The sequence below is a fragment of the Schistosoma mansoni genome, assembly GCF_000237925.1.
Source record: "Schistosoma mansoni, WGS project CABG00000000 data, supercontig 0264, strain Puerto Rico, whole genome shotgun sequence".
NCBI classification, from domain to species: domain Eukaryota; kingdom Metazoa; phylum Platyhelminthes; class Trematoda; order Strigeidida; family Schistosomatidae; genus Schistosoma; species Schistosoma mansoni.
This window is the reverse complement of record NW_017386127.1, coordinates 1-23039: the sequence shown is the minus strand read 5'-3', so window position 1 is coordinate 23039 and position 23039 is coordinate 1. Positions and strand designations below refer to the sequence as shown.

General features: G+C 34.3%; 1 protein-coding gene across 1 annotated transcript; it reads right to left on the bottom strand.

Moving 5' to 3' along the window:
• Window positions 1–327: 327 nt before the first annotated feature.
• On the bottom strand, window positions 328–22643 carry Smp_199350 (hypothetical protein; the record flags this gene model as incomplete). The annotated part of the gene is made up of 9 exons (XM_018792485.1): window positions 328–513; window positions 2067–2215; window positions 5934–6197; window positions 7463–7626; window positions 16227–16243; window positions 17731–17884; window positions 18960–19128; window positions 20472–20716; window positions 22543–22643. The coding sequence occupies 9 exons, from the start codon at window positions 22641–22643 to the stop codon at window positions 328–330; spliced, it is 1449 nt and encodes a 482-aa protein (XP_018644692.1).
• Window positions 22644–23039: the final 396 nt, after the last annotated feature.

The window sequence follows — 23039 nt, the reverse complement described above, 5'->3', positions numbered from 1 at the left end:
CAATACAACAATTTCTGAAATTTTTGTTAATTTATATTGTATACAAATATTTTGATTATTTTGTTTTGATAGTTGGAATCATGAGTCAATTGAAGCTAGACCACCATGAAAAACCTGGAAGCACTGGAAGGATTTTCGTCCTTTTGTGGGACTCTTCAGCAGTGCGCATCCACGATCCCACCTCGCGAGATTCGAACCCAGGACTTACCAGTCTCGCGCCAGAGCACTTAACCGATAGACCACTGAGCTAGCATCCAACGGTGTTAATGTCTAACTTCAACCAATCCACGATTTTGAGCAACCGTAAATAAACAAATAAAATATTTTTTAAACTTGACTTGCTTCTTTATCTAATGCAATACGTAGATCATTCAAATGTTTTTGTGTATTTGCTAAATGTTCTCGCATATTAGTAATTTCTTCATTTAGCAAACGTATATGTTGTTCAGATAACATATTCATTCTTGTAGTATTTGTTTTATTTTGATTTCGTTGATTTTCAACTATACCAAGCTGTTTAGATTGAATAATAAATAAATTTATTTAACATAAATATTACATGAAATTCATTTTTGCTATGGTCACTCGTTAGAAAAACTAGTCTAAAAGTGAGCAAAAAGAAAGCTTTGAAATCGAAATATCTTTAGTGCCATTCTGGAAATTCTACAGCATTTGTGTAAAACGTTGTAAGATGAATCTGGATGCAGTTATGTTGAATACTCTGTTCTATTCATGTAGCATCCAGAAAGATTTATCTTCAGAGTTATGTGGTGAATTATCAATTCGTACAAATACATTTTGTTGGATATAGGAGCGGTGTAATCTTTCACTAGTAGTAAGTAAGTCCTAGATGAGGTCTATATACATAGTACTAGGGATGCTATTAACTGTTCTCGTACGGCTGATAGGAGGAGGGTAACATTGACAAGAAAAAACATCGAGATTGAAACTAAAAGATGATAAGTCCGACGCACAGAATATCACCTATCATGAGATTTTAGGGGCAAATTTTCTGGCTAAACGTGGGTGTAAGAAATAAAGATAAAAATATTCACGGTTCCGCATTCAGGTTCCAGATCGGGACAATATAAATCTCTAGATATTCGGATGGCTATTAACATTAATTTAATTGAAACACGGATGTCATCTTTGCTTGTAAACTCCTCCTCCGGTATATTCCGAATTATTGGAGCAAACGGTAAGAAGATTTTACTCCGTCTTTGCTTGAAAATCAGAAAAATATCGGTCTCGTAATGGCTTCAGTTGACGAAATTGACACAAAATGCTGAGCCCTTTATTCAAACCTTCCGCCGTACGCTCGTCCAGATTAAAGAAGCCTTCAAGTATATGGTAAAAGCACTATCAACATCACTATGGGTCGCACCAATCGTACTGGTATAAAAGGAGAACGGGTCTTTAGAACTGTGCATTTACTGCCGGTAGCTTAATGAAGCCACAAGACACCGTCTCTTTCTATCGCCACTCATCGACAGTATATTAGATGCATTAGCCGGCTCAAAATAGTTCTCCACATTGAATTGGGCACCTTATTACTGATAAGTTGAATTGTACGCAGATGACTTACGAAATAGCCTTCAGCATTGTATCTGGTTTGCATCAGTTCCAGATAATGCCTTTTAGATTAACTAATCCATCTGCCACTTTGCAAAGATTATTACATACAGGGATCGCTCGTTTGGTTCAACAAGTTTTCCAAATATAATTAAATGGTGTTACAGTGCATGTAGCAACTACTGAGGAACCCTTATATAATTTACAAACAGGTTGATTTTTAGGGAATTATGTCGTACGTCAGGAATACGCAAAACATGAATGAGTTTTTGCCGCACAAAAGGCAACAAATTTGTTAAGCGAACTGATGAAACCCTAAAAGTGATATATAGCCAAGAAGCTGAGGGTGTTTGCTCAAAAACGCAGCATTTTGTCAGTTACAGTTTCAATTCAACCTTTTTAGGACGGTGTGAAACTGTAATTATCATATACTGAAATATAAATGTAGCATATACATAAATAAACTGTCTAATAACATTAAGATCATGACAAACCTGTTTTTCAAATGTACACTTTAATGTGGTTTGTTGCCATTGTGACATAACTTTTAGACGATTCATCATTTGTTGAAGACTAATATTATACTGATGTAAAGTGGTAATTTCTTTAGATAAATGGTAATTGCGTTTAGCTAATTCATCTTCTATAAAATGTAAATATACATAGATTATATAGAATAAAAATATTTTATGATATAACAGAAAAAGTACTAAAGACTAATACATATCACTGGTAATTAACTCTAACTTTTGTGATCATTATTAATACTGTTAGTTATAGAATTTTATTTTAAATGTATAACTGATCAAACTGAACTAAAACTAAATTCTTTAACGTAATAAAACGGACAACATCCTTATGCAGATATGGATGGTGTATAGCAGTTTAATCCAGAGCGTGCTTTTCATCCTTTTTTGTACTTGTCGGCTGAATGTACTTACATTTCAGAGTTGACGCTCATTCCCGGACTCGAACCCTACATTGTTTGCTTCCAACACCAACGCGTTATCCAAAGAGGCTGACCAATCGCTGTTCTAAGCATCAATGTGAAGATTTGAACAGCCAGTATATACGATGAAAAACAATTTTGTTGTATCTGATTGTAGAATGGCTTAAATGTTCCAAAAATCTTTAAGTTCGAGTGTTGGAAATTTATTAAATGAAAATTTTTATCTGCAATTTATTGAATACAAAATATGAATTATATCAACTATACATAGCGATGATAAATCTACTCTCAATTCATAATGACTAGTATGTTTGAATAAAGAAAGAACAGCATTTGCAGAACAATAGTATGGATTGATTTATATGCTTGGCTCTCTTCAGTTGCTTACTACTCCAGAAACGATGCTATAATTCATTAATAACAAAATAAGTATGCATATGTTATATCGGAAATGGTTTGAATAAAGTTGGGTTTGCATGAAGATGTAGAGTAATCAAAAAAATAACTATGGAAGAATTAAAAAGTCTTCAAACGGATGTTTATTTATAGATTGAATATATGAATATTCTACAAGAGAAAACTAAAAAGAAACAGGATTTTTCTGATTCAAAGATTTATGTTGTGAACTTTATGATACTTAAAAATGTTGACCAGCGTAGTTAAGCTTAGAAGAAAAAAAATTAAGAAATTAAAACTTACATCTTGAAAAAAATTGTACCTAATGTAATCATGAGAACGAAATCACAAATGATAAGGTTACTAACTGCATCATTTTGGTTGCGTAAGTTTTTGTTCATATTTTCTTATATCAAAAGCTTCGGTAAACCTCAATTAATCTGGAGTTCTTTGTTTACCAATAATCTTGATGAATTTTGAAACATCAACATCATGTCCACAGTTGAACCGATGACAAGTGATTGAACTGTTGTAATTTAGCTTTCATTCTAGTTGCAGAAACATGATCGGAGATGCAGACACTAATTCTCCTCTCTACTCATCCAATGTATATACTTTGTTACGTATATGTGAAATAGTGAACATTATCAAAGATACCTGAAGGTGGGAAACCGTCCAAATATGACAATCGCGATGACCAATTCATTTGGTATATAGAGTTAAGTTAGGTGGTTAGATACAAAGATATCATATTCAAAGAATATCTATGACGAAGATGAGATAAATGTGTATCATAGCATAAAAATGTTAGGAATCCTTATTACTGGTGATTTCTGTCTCGATTATTGCTAATATATTTCATTTTACTAACTTATATAATCCAAATTGGTAAAATAAATTAGCAAAACTCGATAATTTAATTTTAAAATACTACATAATCCGTGTTATAAATGAGAAAAGAACAGTTAACTGATACGATGTTACACACATATTAAGCACAAATGGACATTGGATTATCACATGAATGGATTTTAACAAAATATTTAGGCATTATTTGTATAAACTACAATTTTAGAATGATACAATTGAAGAAACAAAAAGAAATCACTTTTTCCGATTGAAAATATCGTTAGATAATAATGATTATAAAACAAATATTGAGTGCTGGTGATCGGCCTATGCTCCCCAACCAAGTGGTAGATGAAGACTACTTGCTTGGGGTACGCGTGACTATCGTAACCAATGGCTGGAGACTCTGGGTGACATGGCTCAGAGTCGATCACAATGACGCAGGTGTATACACTCTTTGTCTTTCCTTAAACTGTGAGATTAAAACTGCTTCATATCTCTCTTTCTTCCTGTACTATATCCTTATATACAACCTATCTTATATTTACTATCAACACTAAATTAACTAATTCTATGAATTCGGTGTTCATTTTGTGCTTATGAGGTATGGCAACTTGGACCGATGTATATATGTGCCTGGTCCTACGTTGTAGCTGACTGATTGACCTCCATGAGGGGTAACAGGCGTAAGTAAGTCAAAAAATATCACTAGTAAAAACCAAAACAATCGATTATTTACTAGTTCAAAATGATTTTTGTATTTGATCATAACGTGAACATAAATAGAATTGTTTACGAATCCATTACTGATTGTGATAGAATAGATCAAATTACATAATTAATTCATTTTGTGATTTTCAATTTAACATTACTTCTGTTTTCATTCAAATATAATGACGATTATTTAGTGTAATATTTTATTTAGTATAACATGGATTTATTTGAGTGTAGTATCTATTCAACATATGATATTGTTTGTACGAAATTAACATAAATTATGGTCAGCATGACATGTAGCATGCGACTTATCATAATTCTGGGTATTTATCATCTATATGGTTTCATTCTAATTAATAGTGAAAATGGGTATACAAATCAAGATATATATGAATGTATTTTCTTCTAGAGTTGTCGTCATATTTATGTTGGAGTTAATAAACTTTCACTTGTAACAATCTTTTGTGTTGTTACTTTGCGTTATGGGAATTGTAGTAGTTCCTCGTTTTTAAGTATAATTAATAGGAGATGCTGATATAATATATTGGAAACTAACTTTTTTTAGTCGAAATTAATGACTGAACTTTATTCAACAAAATCTCATAGTGAAACCGTTGAAGTTAACAATATTACATAGTAAGGGATTTTGTTACGTTTTTAAATAACCAAAATCAAATCCCAAATGTTATGAGGTTGATAGTCTTTCGTTACTTAGATAGACCTATATAACTCATGACAAACAAAATCTTTGCATGACATTAACATTAAGTACAATTGAATTTCTTTTAATGATGGATTTAATTTTTGTACTAAGTAAATTTCATTAAATATGTTATCTTACCTGTTGGTTAGAAACTTCCGAATGATTGTTTCAATTAAGATTCCATAGAAATCTAATATTGATTGGAATAAGGATTTGAAACCGTAATGTTTATCACTATGAAAAACTATATTTCACTTAAAATCTGAATGTCTTATCACAGGATAGACAAACATCTTCCTCCATTGCGAAACATTTGGTTGAAACTGGTCATAAGGTTGACATCAAATCAGCGTTTGTAGTGTTGTACAAAAGCCTTTAAGGACGTATACTAAGGTTTATTGAAGCCTTGGCTATACGGAAATCGAAATTCCTTTTATGTGTTCAAAAACAATTTGTTCTTACCCTTAACCTACCCTGGTAATGCTAATTTATTATCCAGAGTAGTCATCACATTGTTTTTGTGTACTTTATTTATTTTCTTACCTTAACAGGTCTAGTTGACTTTTTAATTTCATATAAAAATGTCTTAACAAGTACATATGTGATCAGATTGTTCGAAATGTATTGCGCTGATATATCACATAATTCTGATAAACTTCGTCTTCTCATTGCATTATCGAAATAATTACACTTATAAAATAACACAACTTTATGAGTTTTAGAAATATCATCAAAAAATTAATTCACCTGCAGAAGTTCCAACAGCGGTTCGTTCTTTTATGCGTAACATTTCTGTAGAAGCTTCTTCTTTTATCTCAGCAATACGTTGTAAAGTGATTGCTTTTAACTGATTACGATATTCATCAATACAGGATTTTTGTTCGAAACTAATACCAAATAGTTTACGAATTGAATCATCAAGTTCCTTTCTAACACGTTTTTGTACTTGGGCTTCCGTTTCCTTGTGTTTCGCTTCTAATTCAAGTATTCTAGCTCGCAACGCTGTAACTTCTATACGATTGAAGATATAAAACAAATAAATTAGACTCTTTTAACCAAATTTCATTCTTTTTTTATTAAGGATCCCTGATGAACTCGAATGGTAAATTGTGAGTAGTCTTCAATAATTTAAGCTTAGGCGATTATAAAATCATGATCAACCACTAAATTTCAGTGTAAGGCAACAACAACAACAAACTAACCAAAGGGTTTCCCTGATTTAATAAATCATAGACAATGTTTTGTACACACAAAAAGCAATCGTTTCAAAATGATATATTCTCTAGATATTTTTCCGAATAATTGTTCAATATTCATAATTTTAGTTATTCCATATGAATTATCCAAAAAATCTGCAATTTGTTTTGTTTCCACAACTATCAAGCTCTTTGGTTAACACAAGAAGTTAGACGAATCAAAGGAGAAAATCATTTTAGAAAACTTCACGACTAGCTTCCTCAATTTATTTCATCCTTAACTGATAAAATGTTAGTTAAGATTCATTCACCTTGTACCTCCAACTGTTCACACTTTCATTCAATCTGTACAGTTCTGTTAATATTCCTTTCATCAATATTATTGTTAGACAATGCACTTGCGTACATATTCACAGTTTACTAAGCGACGGAAAGATTTGGATTTATTTTGCATCAAAGTCAAATAATTTGAGCTATCTGTGTTCTGAAAAATATTATATATTCCAATGTGTGTTATAAATAAGATGTGAATTACTCGATGATGTCTACAAAATACTTAGTTACAAAGTCCTAAAAAGTTTGTTTTCACCATAAATTTTGCTTTACAATAAATTTTAACTTTCTGACCAGTAAAAAGAGTGTCATCGGTTTTTAACGGTTAAATTAACGAGTCGATTTTAGATAGAACATAATCGAAAACCCTGAATCACAGGGCGGCTATTTCGTTCTAGTATGAGACCCCTCAGCAGTGAGTACCCACTGTTCCACCTGTGCGACTGGAACTCAGGACCTTTGGCTTCCAACGGTGTTAATGTCTAACTCTAATCGATCCATGATTTTGCTCAATGCTTCATCTATTGTCTGAAATGGATAACTGTCTCCACAGGACACGGATTGGACTCCACTGGTCAGGCATTCTCACCAGAACTCCAGGAAATTCATCTTGAAACTAGTCAGAAAATACTAAAGTCCCTAAAAATCCATTCACTGATCACTTTTTAAGTTTAGTAAGGATAAAATATGGGGCACGTTAAAAGAAAACAATATTATTTTATTTAGTCAATTTATTCTAATACTTACCTAACAACAAGTCATGTACTTGTTCAGACATTTGAAATTGTACTGTTGTACCAGTTTCCAGATCTTTTTGATGTAATTTATCTCTAAGATCTTGTATTTCACGTTCATTGGCATACATTAAATGATGTTGATTTTTCAACAAATTTTCATAATACATTGAATAACTAAGATGTGTAGTTTAATTTTTCCAACGCAATAAACAAACAAATATTTTTTCATTGATACAGTTATAAGCTAACAAAAATAAATAGTAAATTCATAGTTGAAAGCGTGAGTCAATTAAAGCTAGACCACCAGAGAAAACCTGGAAGCACTCAACGGCCGTTTCTTCCTATTATGGGACTTATCGCGGAATTCGAACCCAGAACCTACCAGTCTCGCGCCAGAGCACTTAACCACTAGACCACTGAGCCGGCATCCCATGGTGTTTATGTCTATCTCCAACCAATCCACGAAGTTGAGCAACCGTTCACATATTGTCTTCAGTGAGTTCCTATCTCACAACAGACGTGGTTTGAATTCTACTGGTCACTGCTTCTCACTAGAACTCCAGGATTTACCCCTCAAAGTCAGTCACTAGTGAGCACATGATTATAATCAGAAAAGGTTTTTTTGGAGATTTAGTATTTTCATAGTTGAATTGGTGTCTTGCTTTACTCAGAAACTTTAAAGAATACTTAGTTAAATAAAGCCATAATTAATGTTATGGGAAAACTTCATTGAGATCGTTTACCTTCAAAATTTTGATTTAACCACAAACAATACCATTTTATTATATATGCATTATTGTATTCATTTAAAAAAAGTGATATCCGGAATTTCAATATAGGTGGCTTAAACTTACATAAACTACCTACTACTGACTATCCTTGATAATAATTCTTAACGATGAATATGTTTTTATTCAAGATATTCAATGTATTATTTGATGAAAATAAAGAGAATTTTTATGCGAATATCTTCAACTTGACTGACTTTCACTTCACATTTATCATGAAAGTATACATGTATGGAAATAAAGTATGATCATCTTTTGCTATATTTTAAATCATCTCGTATCTTTCAATTAACCCAAAATGAACACTGCTTTCTTTGAATAATCTCTCATATAAGCGAATATTTCTATTATGTAATGTTTTTGTATATTCAATTATTTAAGCATGAAATAGTGTCTTTCAACATTCGTTCAGTAAGAATTAAAATAACTTCTTTGATTGGATCAGAGGTTTAACTGGCTGTACCACAATATCCAAAAGTCTACTATATCATAATAAAAAAACAACTGTCAACTAATTTCAAAGTGAGAATCTTCAATACGAACGTCAAGACAGTCCTACTGTACGGAGCTGAAACTTGGAGAACTACTACATTCATCGGCAAGAAGGTATATGTATTTACAAACAGTTGTCTGCGCAAGATACTGAATATCCGTTCGCCGGATACCATCAGCAACAGACGTTCATGGGAGAGGACTAACCAGCTTCCAGCTGAAGAGGAAATTATGAAAAGACTTTGGAAGTGGATTGGATATACGTTGAGGAAATCGCTAAACTGCATCACGATGCAATCCCTAACTTGGAATCCTGAAGGGACGCGGAAAAGTAAAAGGCCAAAGAACACATTACAACGGGAAATAGAAGCAGATATGAAAAAGATGAATGTTAACTGGAAAGAACTGGGAAGGACTGCCCAGGACAGGGTTAGTTGGAGAATGCTGGTGGCGGCATATGTTCCTCCACCAGGGGTAACAGGCGTAAGTAAGTACTATATCACAATAGTAAGGCGATAAATATTGTGACACATTGTCATGTTGACTTACTATATTTATTGGAGTACATTGAAATTACACGGGAACTTTAACTTAATAGTTTGTCGAAATATGAAGAAAACTAGTATTTCTTTTGTATTCTATTTTGATGCTTCTATCTATTTGCATAACATAATATCATAAAATTGAAAAATTATTTTGCCTTCATTTACTACTGAACCCCTCTTCAGATTCAGATATTTTCAAAATAATACAAATATAATAAATTATCTCGTAATTATAAGAAAGTACACTGTAAATGGTAACAAAATGAAATTAACGATTATCAAATAATTTTTATATATAATTGAAATAAGTCAATTGAAGCTAGACCACTATGGAAAACCTGGAAGCACTGGACGGCCGTTTCCTCCTATTGTGGGACTCCTCAGCAGCGCGCATCCACAATCCCGCCTCGCGAGATTCGAACCCAGGACCTACGAGACTCATGATTTCAACTATATATAAAAATTACTAAAAATCTCCACAAACAACCCCGATTATCAAATAACTAATTTTTATAGATGAAGTTCTAAAAGAAATTAAAATAATTTTATAAAAAAAAGTAATTTACTGTTCAAATGTTTCCTTCTCGTTATACATAACTGAAATAGCTACATTTTGTACTATTAAATTAAAATTCTCTTTTGTGATTGTATAAATATCAGATTCCTCATTATGTATTGAATGTGAAATCAATTGATTGAGGAATTCTTCAGCTAATGCTGGCCTCTTCACAGATAAAGTTTCTTTCATTGCCTATTTCAATAGTATTTTACAGAAATGAAAAGAAAACGGTACATATGCTATTGATGAACTATGTACAATGTTTTATTGAATAACATAAAACAGACTTCTATTTGGTTTAGATTTATCTAACTGTATTGACTTGAAACAAGAGCGACTTGTTAAGATTGTAACATTAGCTGAACACTAATTCCTGCCACTGATACGACTGTTTCCTATGACTATTGAATACACTTCTACCTGCTACTTACTACTACTTAACGAGACTGATTTTGCTGACGCAAGGATGAAAGTAAAACTATAGAAGAAAACGGATCTATTCATCAACCATTAATTATACGACGACATCCACAGTAATAACCATAATAGACAGCACATGATCTTACATGTTCATCTGGTCAGTCAACAATTTTGAATGAATCAAACAAGTAGTTAAGCAATAATTCTATCCAATAAATAACTGAAACGACTGAGAAACATAATTCATCACAAAATTGTATGATTTGAAAAATTCCCAATTTGTGATTTAGAATAACATATATAAGCGAACAATATTGTTTTCTATTAGATCCTCTTCAGGCTTTACTCTAATATACAGTAATATTTATATACATATAAGAAATTATTAAACCAATCAAGTCAGTCTATGAGTCAATGATAACAGTGGGATAGTTTACACATTATGTACGCAATCTTATCATTATTATTAATGGTATAACGCTTGGAAATGTTTTTGAGAAAATTACTTGGCACCTAACCCTGTTTACTCATTCTGTTTCAACTCACATTATTTTATATATTACTTTGACTATTGATCAAATATTGATTTTGTTTTGTAATTGCATAATTGTCTCTCTTACCGCATGTGAACCATATTTATTCTGATCATTAATATCATCATTTCATTTAGTATACAAACTTATTCAAGTTGAAACTTTATATTAGTCACCTTAATATGTACAGTTTTACGATTCTAAAAATCCACATGCTGTTATTGTTAATGATACAATAATCTTAAATCAGGTCACTTTATGGATTGGTAGCTTGGATGTATAGAGTTGTAGAAGCTGAAGAGAATTTATTGAAAAGGATGTTTTTCTTTCATATATCTGACATTTTGAAATGAGACGAAATTTCTCCTAAAAACTTAATGGTTATACTTGAAACTACTGCAATAAACGAAACTGTGATAAATAAAAAGTCATGAAAAATTGAACTCTTCAATATCAGTCAGTCAGTCACAACGTAGAACTTCGTACGTACGTACATCAGTTCGAGTTGCCATACCACATCAGCATAAAGATGCAGTTGTCGATTCAAATCCCATAGTGGTAGAAGTAGTAAAAGTATAAGCATTATGTGAAAAATTAGGGTTTGAAGATGTTATTGAAGGAGTATAATACAGTGCAATAAATTTGAAAAGAGGAAAAGGATAGGGACATGAGGAATTCAGAAGATTAGAATTTGGTAGAACACAAAGAGTGAATGCACCTTCGCCATTGCAAACGATTTTGAGCCATGTCATTCAAGGTCTCTAACCATCGGTTGATATGATCTCGCAGATCCCAACCAGGTAGTCTACACCTACCAGCATGGCTAAATCCAATTGTCAGTGACTTCATGAATTTGTACCACGTTTTGGTCTGGCCGACCCTAGCTTTCTTCCAACCTACTCCTACACCATATAGCATTGCACGTCGGGGCAGTCGGTGGTTGGGCATACGTAACACGTGTCCCAGCCATCTCAACTGATGAAGTTTCACTACTTCATCAATCGATCTGCCATCCTTACCTAGTACCCGTTTCCTAACAACTGCATTACTTACTCGGTGGTCCCAGGATACACATGCTTCGAAGACACCTATGATCGAACACTAGTAGTCTACGAATATCCTCTACTCTTATTGGCCATGTTTCACTGCCATAAAGTAGGACGGAACGAACTGTTGCACAGTAAACCCGTCCTTTGGTTGGTAGACGGATATCTCGCCTACTCCAAAAATGGCGCAAGTTGGCGAAAGCTAGACGAGCCTTCTGTATCTGTGCTGAGATTTCGTCACACACTAGACCACAAGGCCCGATGAGACTCCCAAGATAAGTGAAGCAGTCAACACGCTAAACTACTTCACTCCCTATCATTAGTTCAGGTGTCGATGCAACCCAATCCTGAAGTAAAATTTTGCACTTCGAGGGAGAGAATCGCATCCCGAACATGCCTGCATTGTTGCTTATAGTGGTCAGAAGACTCTGCATTTTGTCAGCGTCTTCACCAAATAGAACTATGTCGTCGGCGTATTCTAAGTCAATAAGTGAGCCTCCCGGTAAAAGTTCAACTTCTGGAGATTTAGATGATGAAAGTGTTATCTCTAAAAGCACGTCAACGACAAATTTAAACAAGAATGGAGAGAGTGGACAGCCCTGACGAACACCACTTGAGGTAACCAATTCTGATGACAGTTCGCCATAGGCTCTAACTCGACCAGTTGTGTTCGAGTAGAGAGCCTTTATGAGGTTAATGTACTTCCTTGGTACTCCTTTCAGTGACAAACACTGCCATAGAACCTCACGATCAACGGAGTCAAATGCCGCTTTAAGGTCAAAAAATACTACGATTGTGGGACATCTGAATTGTGTTTATGTTCTAGGACCTGACGTAGGGTGAATATCTGGTCTATACAACCACGTCCAGGTCGAAAACTAGCCTGGTTTTCTCTAGTCTGCTCTTAACGAGCTTTGGTTAGGCGTCCAAGTATTATTGAGGCTAATATTTTAGACACTATATTAATCAAACTGATCCCTCTGTGATTGTCACAGGAGGACTTTTGTCCTTTCTTATAGACTAGCACAATCAGTGATTGGGACCAGTCAGATGGAATTACGTCCAGTTCCCACATTCTACCCACCACTGATTACGATCATCGCGTAAGGTTCTTATTAGCCTGCGCTTGAGCTGACTCCGCTCTTCGTTATGTTCAGAGCCAAGTGAGATGAGTTTACGAGTGTCTATCAGTGAGGTAGATGCTGCCGAGATCCATTGTTACTCCCGAACCTTATGGTTTACCTTACTAGTGGATATCACTGCTGTTTCCACAGCTTTTCGGATGTCATTCCATGCTGCCTCGGGGTGGGCACAACTTACAAGGCTGCCTAACTTTTTCTAGTTGTTCCTGAAATATATTCTTAGCTTGCCTATCATTAAGTAGAACATTAAAAGGTTTCCTTGCAGTCTTTCCTACATCCAGTAAGACTCAGACAGATACGTGCTCGCACTAGAACACGATCTGAATCTAAACATGTGCTCCAGAATGAGCGACAGCCTTCTATCGAGCCCCTTTATCGGTGGCTGATAGCGATGTGATCTAATTGGGTCCAACGTTGGGACGAATTCAGGGGTCACCATGTCAAAAGACGTTTTTCCTTATGCTTGAAGTTAGTATTTGCAAGAAGTAGGCGGTTATCTGAGCATAGCTGCAACAGACGGTCGCCATTATCTGTTCTTTTAGCCACGACACCATAGGATCCACCCAGGTGTCTTTCCCTTTCACTTAATTTACCTACTTGAGCATTACAGTCACCTGCCACCATTACTACATCAGAACGCCTAGCTTTTCGGAGAAGGTCGGAAAGTTTCCTGTAAAACTTATCTCTTACATCATCTGAGCTGCAGTCAGTGGGAAGGTAGGCAGAGAAGACGAAGAGGCAACGATGAGTGTCCCTATCTTTCCGTGTCCTTACTGTTCCATTTAGTCGGACAGCACACGAACGACTGTCTACTGGGATCCACTCTAAAAAAGCTAGTTCTGCCCTAGGACTCAATGCTATACTTACGCCAGCGAGGCCACGGGAAGCAGTATCAGGGCTTCCAAATACGCGAAATGTGAAGCGAGTTGGTTCTTTATTGTGACATGGTGAGGTAAAATGAATGACTCCACTCGGATCTTGTATGCGCGTTTCGGAGACGCAGCACACATCAATGGTGCGAGATTTTAAAGTCCTAGCTAAGGAGGCCTGTTGTCCTATTTGGCTCAATGTTCGAACATTAAAAGTTCCTACATGTAGTTTAGAGCGTGGTTTCAGGAGACCAGGAATAACGTTCCATGTACTCGAATCGTTTGCCCTAGTGGTGCGAGGTGATAAAAGGATGTGAGAAGGGTTGGTGAAGGAGATAAGAGAGTTATTAGCAGGTGTAGGAAGGATTTGAATGTGACCAACTTGGTCTCGTGTGCAGTTACGGGTATGAGGGCTAATATCACTTCCCGGCTGCCCACACCGTGGAAGGGTATTTCTTGAGGGACCTGGAAAAGAAGTTGGATTAGTGTTGGTCTTAACGACCTGGGAGCGTGACCGCAGTGCCCAAAGGACAGCTGTTTGAGGCCGGTCACGCACGGTCTTTTCGTGGGGGGTTTTTGACGTGTTAGCTCCGTTCTTCAAAGGACTTTACCGCCGGAAATCCGTGGGATAAGGCGGGGTGTACATTTTTAGGGTCGACCTTTTCTAACCCCACCCCTCCTTGTGGGAAGGCAGCACGGCTGTTATGCTGGTTGTCTGAAAGAAACATCCTACTGCCGTCGCACCTCTGTACATTCGGCAGTACGACTTAGCCTTCGGACCTTGGGATTGCTGCTTTTGGTCTTACCGCTCTTCAATCGACCTGTCTGGCATGGTAGGACCTTGAGGAACGATTGTTCCAGCCAGTATAGCTCGACTGATTCATCACGATAGGCAAGCTCGACCACCACGTCAAGGTAGCAGCAACGGTCGGGACTCTTCAATATAATTGTCAATATCTGAAATTGATTTAGTGATAAGGAGTACTACTTGTGCAGTTCCCTTTCTGACCTTGAATCAGTTGGAAAAAAGCTAAAACTTCGGTGACACTGAAGAATCGATTACAGAGAGTTCGGAAGTCATTAGGAGTTCACACCCGTAAATTCTCAAGCGACCAAACGCAGGGATTTTATGTGTCGACACGGGTGAACCAAACGAGCAGAAACGCAGTGGTTGTTTTTTTTTTACCTAAAATTATCTTTAATTGAATTCACAGGGTACAGCTTCATATAGAAGCTTCCAGAAATTTATTCAGCAAAAGGTCATTAACAGCCATATGATAATAATTTGTTTATATTTTCAGATGATTATTTGCATACGTTAAATAGCCTTTGTTAAAAGCTGAGAAAATCTATATTCAGAAATATTTAAACAAGGATGTATAGCGATTAACAGTGGAATTCAGGATGCGTGTCTCATCCTATATGGGACATAGCTGGATGTACTTGAATCTCAGAGTTGATATTTACTCCTAGACCTGAAGCTAGTAACACTCGCCTCAAACGCCTTCACGTTATCCACTTATCTATTTGGTCCAGATAAGTGACCTAGTAGCAATATCAAGTCAATCCTCACAAGATGCGCATATTCCAAAAAGAGACTCATCTATTTAAGTCATAAAACAAAAATCGAAACAAACAACATGTATCTTCACAAGTGTTTGTGAACAATCAAAAGACTTAAAAATGGTAATAATGCATATACTTTAAGTTTTTTCTAAACAAATAAGTTTCTAAGAAATCTGAAGTATCACTTTTCTCGTGCTTCGTAACACAATGACTGACAAGACAAGAATATTTTAACAATATCCGCTGAGTAAAGAGTCATACAAAAGTGAAAATATGCATTGTAATCTATCCTAAACAAGTAGTGTGGTGTGATCTACTCACATCCATATAAGCAGTATATGGTGATGGTCAGACATAGAATGTATTTTGGCAGAAGATCGATAAGAAAAGAACAGGAATGAAGCGTAATCGGTACGAAAATGCATGAACAATTAAATCAAAGAAGACGGACTGTTATTTGCAGAAGAAACAGTTAAGATTGAGACAATTGATTGTTATTTTGCAAATTAACTGTTGACTATATGGTTATCAGAATTTCGTGAGATAGTCTGTAATTTGTGTCTAAATACATTCGATTGTCCCCAACTAGTGTTTTGTTCACTACAGTAGGTAATCAATACTAGTGACAGTATAAGTATGGGAAAATTAAAGAAGCTACAACTAAATTTGAATTATTGTTACAAAAAAGTGGTTAGAAACTATTTGAAGCGATGTACACACAAGAGTACTATTTAGAAAATAATTTTTAATTATTAAGTGATACATATATAATGTAGATAAAAATAAATAAGAATGAAAAATCTTTACAACTTACTGGTCGTTTCCATAAATCTAATGGTAAATTACCTTCTTCACGATTACGTTCTTTAATTACTAAATCAGTTTGTCTTACAATTAATTTTCGTAAATCTGATATCATGAACAATTCAAATGCTTCAATTAATTTAAGTAACTGCAAATAAACCACAAGAATAAGAATAAGAAATAATAATAATACAATTTGAAATGAAGAATTTCTTCAAAATCATTGGATATTAGTATTTTCGTAGTTGAAAGCGTGAGTCAATTGAAGCTAGACCACCAGAGAAAACCTGGAAACACTGGACGGACGTTTCGTCCTATTGTGAGACTCCTCAGTAGTGCGCATCCACGATCCCGCATTGCGAGATTCAAATCCAGGACCTACCAGTCTCGCGCCAGAGCACTTAACCACTAGACCACTGAGCCGGCATCCCATGGTGTCTATGTCTATCTCCAACCAATCCACGAAGTTGAGCAACCGTTCATCAGTTGTCTTTAGTTAGTTGATATCTCACAACAGACGTGGTTTGAACTCCACTGGTTACTGCTTCTCACTAGAACTCAGTATTTCGTCATTTGTAAATTATAAGCCCCATCGTAATTTTAACACATTTTAAACAGGATTTCGTTAAGATGAAGTGTTTATTTTTATGTAGATAATATTTTCGTTGAACTATCCATTCTTGTCCTGATTAATTAATTGATGCCATTGTTCTAACTCTCGTAAGGTCTTTTTTTATTTTAGAAAAAAAGTGAATGTTATCGCTTTATTCATTTGAAAGAAAGCCAGTTTTTTCAAAGTACTAAGATTGTGTTTCATTAATGAAATCTTTTGTACAATAAAAGAATTTTTATTCTGTTCAACTAGTAATGGTACTTATCATGGAAAAATTACTGCTATACTACACCAACGAAATTAAAAAAGTGATCACTAAAATTTTTACTTTTGTAAAAGTTGTTTAAGTTATTGAGATGGTGAAGATTTATAGCTCAGGTGGATGACTTTCGTGGAGTTTTGTTCTCTGAGCTGAATGGTTTAGTCGTGAAACTTTCATCGTTATTCTGAACGACACTTCTACCTGAAGTTTGTGTTGATGATGTCGTTCAGAATAACAATGAATGCTTCGCAACCAAACCATCCAGCTCAGAGAGCAAAACTCCACCAAAAAATGTTTAATTTAACTAGTATTGACTTTTTTCATGGACTAACACTTCTTTTATCGTATCTAATTTTAATAGATCAGTCCCAGTATGAATAATATGCCAATGATAAATCAGTCATTTACACGTGCATATTGGTTATATAACTCAAAGACAGTATTATGAAAGGTTGTTTTATAGTGATAACCTAGCTCATTTATCAATTTAATTAAAAAGAAGTTCAATTTGAAGTCGATCGAGCCAATCTAATTTAAATTCTTATACTGTATGTCATGTATCCTAGAATAATGGTCAAAATATCAAATATAATAGTACTTGTTATGAATAGAATTATAATATTTAAGGAAATAACTTACTTGACGTTGTCTAACAATTATTTCTGGAATATTCTTAGGTATTACAAATATGTCAGTATCACCCAATGAAGCAAGTGTATATATATCAGGTTGGTTGAATTGAAGTGATAAATTTCGTATTAAAGAATATAATTGTTCATTTTTATAAAGTGAACTATAAATGTATAAAAAGACATAATTTTATGATATTTGATTTATAAATCGTTTAGATGTGTTAAGTACAGAATTATTGAAGTTCTTAATTATTACTTTTGAAACAGTCAATCGCTTTGGTATATTTAGAGGATCTAGTCAGAAGATAACATTTTATAAAAGCTATGTGATATATTGATACAATACATTTCGAACAATCCGATCATACATATGTTAAGACATTTGGGTCTGGAAAAATAAAGGTTGACAACTGGGATGATAAGCAGTGAAAATATGAGTCACATCACTCTGGGTAATATATCAATATTATTAGGATAGGTTTACTGTATGTACGATTTATTTTTGAGCGTATAAGATGGGCGGTTAAACTTTCGTATAGCTTCCATAAACTTTATTATTCGACCTAGGTAGCTTTTACACAAACGATAAAGGTTGAGTTAGGACCAGTCTTCTGACGTATTTCAACCGTGTATTTTGCATTTGTTAACAGAATAAATAAAATAAAATAATGAAATAAGAGATTACAAGAATTTGAAACAATGTACAATTCCCTTCTTCTCCAGGTCGATGAAGTTTCACAACCTCTTTAACCGATTTGCTATATTTTATCATTGTAAGCACGTGAAGGCTTAGAGATACCAGTGAACAAAAAATCTGGAGCCTATGATGCATATCTACTACTTTCAAAGTCCATGCTTTACAGCCATAGAGTGATACAGACATGCCTCACAAATAAATCAGTGAGTTAACTAACAGTGATAATCATATGCAATTAAGTCTTGGGAACAACATTACTGATAAATTAAAAATACTAATTAAACAACACTTTTCAATCCATCTATTATGGTGCACTTAACATAAGCGAATCAACTTATGATGGATAGAGCAGCTAAAAGGTAACGAAATTTCCTTAAAAAATCACAAATTTCTTCCTTTATCTTGTTGTTATTTGTCTATTTGTAATTAAGCTTGAAAAGTAATGAAAACAACTGATAGTGCATGTTGGAAATATATGAATTATTCAAATGAAATAGATGATGTGAAAGAAAGGTTTCTATCTTACAATTGAAACTTACCAGAACATTTTAAATGTTTTTGATGTATTAATCCGTTCAATGCCAAGCCGACGTGTTCCCCATGCATATTTTAATGATTCAATACGTTTCCGTAAAATTAAGTATTTTTTAATTAATTCATATGCTGCAATTGGTGTATTCAATATACTCAATTTAATCATTTCTGAATCTGAAATAGAATTAATTGAAAAATATACATTGTACGTTATATCTTCAATAACGAATTATTTAATAAAGGTTTGTGAAGATCACTTTAATTTAATACATTGTGACGATAAATAAACATTATTACAACATTCTTTAATACACGTTCATGAACCGTTCTATTAGGCGCAAATATTATTTTCTTGAATTCAATCAGGTAAATACCCATTGATGATCAGGACTGTAATTGATCAGTCTCTTACTGGCATATGTGCATATTGTGCGAATTGCCTCGATATTGCCTTTAGTCAAAAGAATTATACGCTAGCCATCATCATCTCAGCTTGTAAAGCTTGTAAATTAAGGAACTATAGAGGCAATGCGCATAGAATGTACATATATCAATGAGAGATTGATCAACTGCAGTCCTGAACATCAATGGGAAGATTCAGGTAAGTAATACGAAAATAAATTAAACTTCACACCATTGAACTAGCAAGTGACTATCAGGGCTCAGTAGCTAAGTGGATATCGCGATGGTGTTTAAAAGCGAACGGTAATGGGTTTCAGTCCCGGAGTGAACATAAACTCTGGGATGCAGGTACATCCACCTGTCGAGTCCGAAATAGGATAAAACGTGCATCCTGGATTTCATTGTCCGCCACTGTTCAACTTTATTCAAAAACTCATAGCTGGATGTTAACATCGATGCAATCCTCTCAGGATACCCTTATACCGACAGTGGCTAATCATTTACATTCCACAATATCAATAAGAGTGAATATGTTACTACATACGATAACGTCATACCTATTAAACAAGCTAATGTGTATTTGGACTGAGTAGCTTAGTGGACAACGCTTTAAGGATTGAAACGATAGAATATAGGTTCGTATCTCACTGTCAACATCAACACTGCTACACAGGCATATTCGGCAGACGATGCGGAAACAAATGCAATAATCATCTTAGATCTCACTGCTAAGCACAAACGATGTGATCTAAATATATTGATATGAATTTAGAAATATCTCATCATGACAGAACAATCTGAAAGTTGTTAAAAAGCATACTATATTTCATGCTCGAAGATAGTACGGTATTCATTTTACTGGGATCGGTTATCAAGTGAAGATGTTTTTAGAATTCGGTCAAACTTGCTAAAAGATTTTACTATACCCCATCGAACAAAATAGGTCCAAATTTAATTTGTATTTAATCCCTTAACTGCTAATTTGTAAACGATTTACATGTATTACATGTATATTTAAACAAATTAAAAACTGTAGTGAACCTAAGAACTTTAAAGTCTATTAATAAAATTCAACGTTTTACTAAGTTGACCTATGATGACATTTTGATTTTTACCTTTAACTGTATTACGATCCAAATCTTGAGTCTGAGTATTTGTAGTTTGTCTAACAATTGTTTCTTCAGCTTTAGGTGTTCCTTCACGTTTCTTGTCTTTTGTACGTTTGCCAAGTGTGAGGTGCATATTATCAGCCTCTTGAATTGCCAGTCTGTCACCTGCACAAGCCTCTACTAAATCACCAGTTTCAACGATATCATCCAATGTTAAGTTCATAGCTAACAGTTCACCGTGTACAGTCGGACTGAAAAAAAGAGTTGAAAAATAGTCAAGCACTGACGAACAGTTATTAAGTTACTTAAAAATCATATTGAACCTAGTATGTTTATATTTTAGTAAAATATTTCATACTTCTTTGATAAATATTGACTAGTATATATTAAGAATAAAACATTCCTTTATTAGTACTGCATCAGGAAGTTTATAATTTGTTCGATATACTTTTTTATATACAACGCGCTCGGAGCAAACTGAACAACAAACTGAAAGTATTAGATTTGTAAACAACACAACAAGGCTTACACGCCCTTTAATCCTGTACAGACGTGGTACATCAAAATTATGTTTTGGCCACATAAACCAATATACCAATGTGTATTTCAAGTCACGTAATAATTACATTACCACCATCAAATGATTGTAATTTTTAGGCATCATATATGTGCAATTATTTTTCAATGAGACTTTCTTACCGATTTGTGACAAGGCAAATGCTTGCTATTGCTGATGATTCGGCAGTTCAGACGTTCACTTTTATGATAAACTAGTCATAATGAAATACATAATACTATTATTAGAAATAATGTTACTACAGTGTGAATGGCTTCAAAAGAAATCAAGATCGAAAATGATTTACTGTAATCGTTAAATGTGATAGCCAATTCAGCCTCTTATATTATGTACTGAAACTCATTTTTATCATAAAATTTATAAGCTTAATTCATAAAGTTTAATATCTTAATTAGATACGTCAGACAGTCTTACACAATGTAAAAATAAATATATATGTACAATAGTGAAAGTCCCCATACTACATCAGTACAAATAAGTAAAACTATAAACATGGAAACCAGGTAATTGAAACAGTCTCAGTGGTAGCGGTCGTGAGAGAAATTAGCCATAGATGTTATGATTCAAGAAGCAAGAATGAAATTATAGAATTAAAAGAGCTCTAAGTTTGAAACTTGGGATTTCATTACAGAAAAGGAGTGAATATATCTGAGAAATTACAATCCACTCTAAGCCACGTTTACAAAGTCTCAAACCACTGGTTACGATAACCTTATTACCTCAACAAGAAAGTTTGAACCCATCAACACTCCTTAGTTTAACGTGTAATGACTTCATAGATCCATGCTGCATCTTGGTTTGGTCATCTCCAGCTTTCTTCCTGCTTAACACCACATCAGTCATAATCATATGTCGAGGTAGGCTACGGTTAGGAATATATAATTCCTGTCCCAAGTATCTCAATCGAAAGCGAGTCACTATATAACTAATAGATTCTGCATTCTTTACCTAGTACCATGCGTCGAATCTCAGAGTTGCTAACACAATAGTCTAAACATACGTATACTTATTGCCATGAAGGCATCAATCACCAAATACTAGTAACCTAAGAATATCCTCTTTTTAAAGGTAATGTTTTACAGCCATAAAGTAGAACGGAGAGGATGGATGTACAGTAATTTCATCCTTTTATAGGCAAACGTGCATTTCGCCTGCACCGAAAGTGACACACATTTCCAAAAGCCAACCAAGCCTTCTGAATACGTGCACAGATTTCATAAGACATCAATTCACTAGGAGTGATAAAACTTCCAAGGTAAGTGACATTAATCTAACAAATATGGAGTGAAAGAAGGTTATATCTTGAAGACTTAACTGTACGAATGATTCAACATAAGAATCCCAAAAGAACTAGCACTAACATCTCAGTATGCAATGTGGTAAGATATGGTTGTGTTGTTAAAAACAATAAGGTTTATTGCTAATGGAGAAACATTACCCATACAATCATTTAATTGACTTGCTCATACTTTAAAAATAGATTATTTGCAAATGACTTACCGGTCAACTGGTTTCAATCCAGCTAAACATAAACGTATATTATGTTCTATTTGTTTCCAACTTGAATTAAGCTGTAAATATGGACCGTAATAATTTATCATCGTACGCCATGGGAGTATTTCTTGAGCTTTATCGTCTTGAGGCTCCAATGGTTCTGGTATACTTAATTCAATTGAATTTACACATGGACGTGGAGAATTAGATAACGCCTACTACTGAAAGTCAAAGAAGCCCCAAAACTATTGTATACTGTTTTAATCGAAACAATTATTGGCCGGATAATTGGGAAACCCATGTCTTAAAACCAGATAATCTACCTACTTATAATAAATTAACAGGAACTGCGAAGTTATTTCAAAATAAAGCTACCAAACCAAGATCGGTAGCAGATATCGAGAAGTCCTTAGTTTCTGTCCTAAGTAAAGGGTATCCAACAAGTAATCTCTCTCAATTTGGCATCAGTAATGAGTCAGCTAGAATAGTGACACAATTAGCCA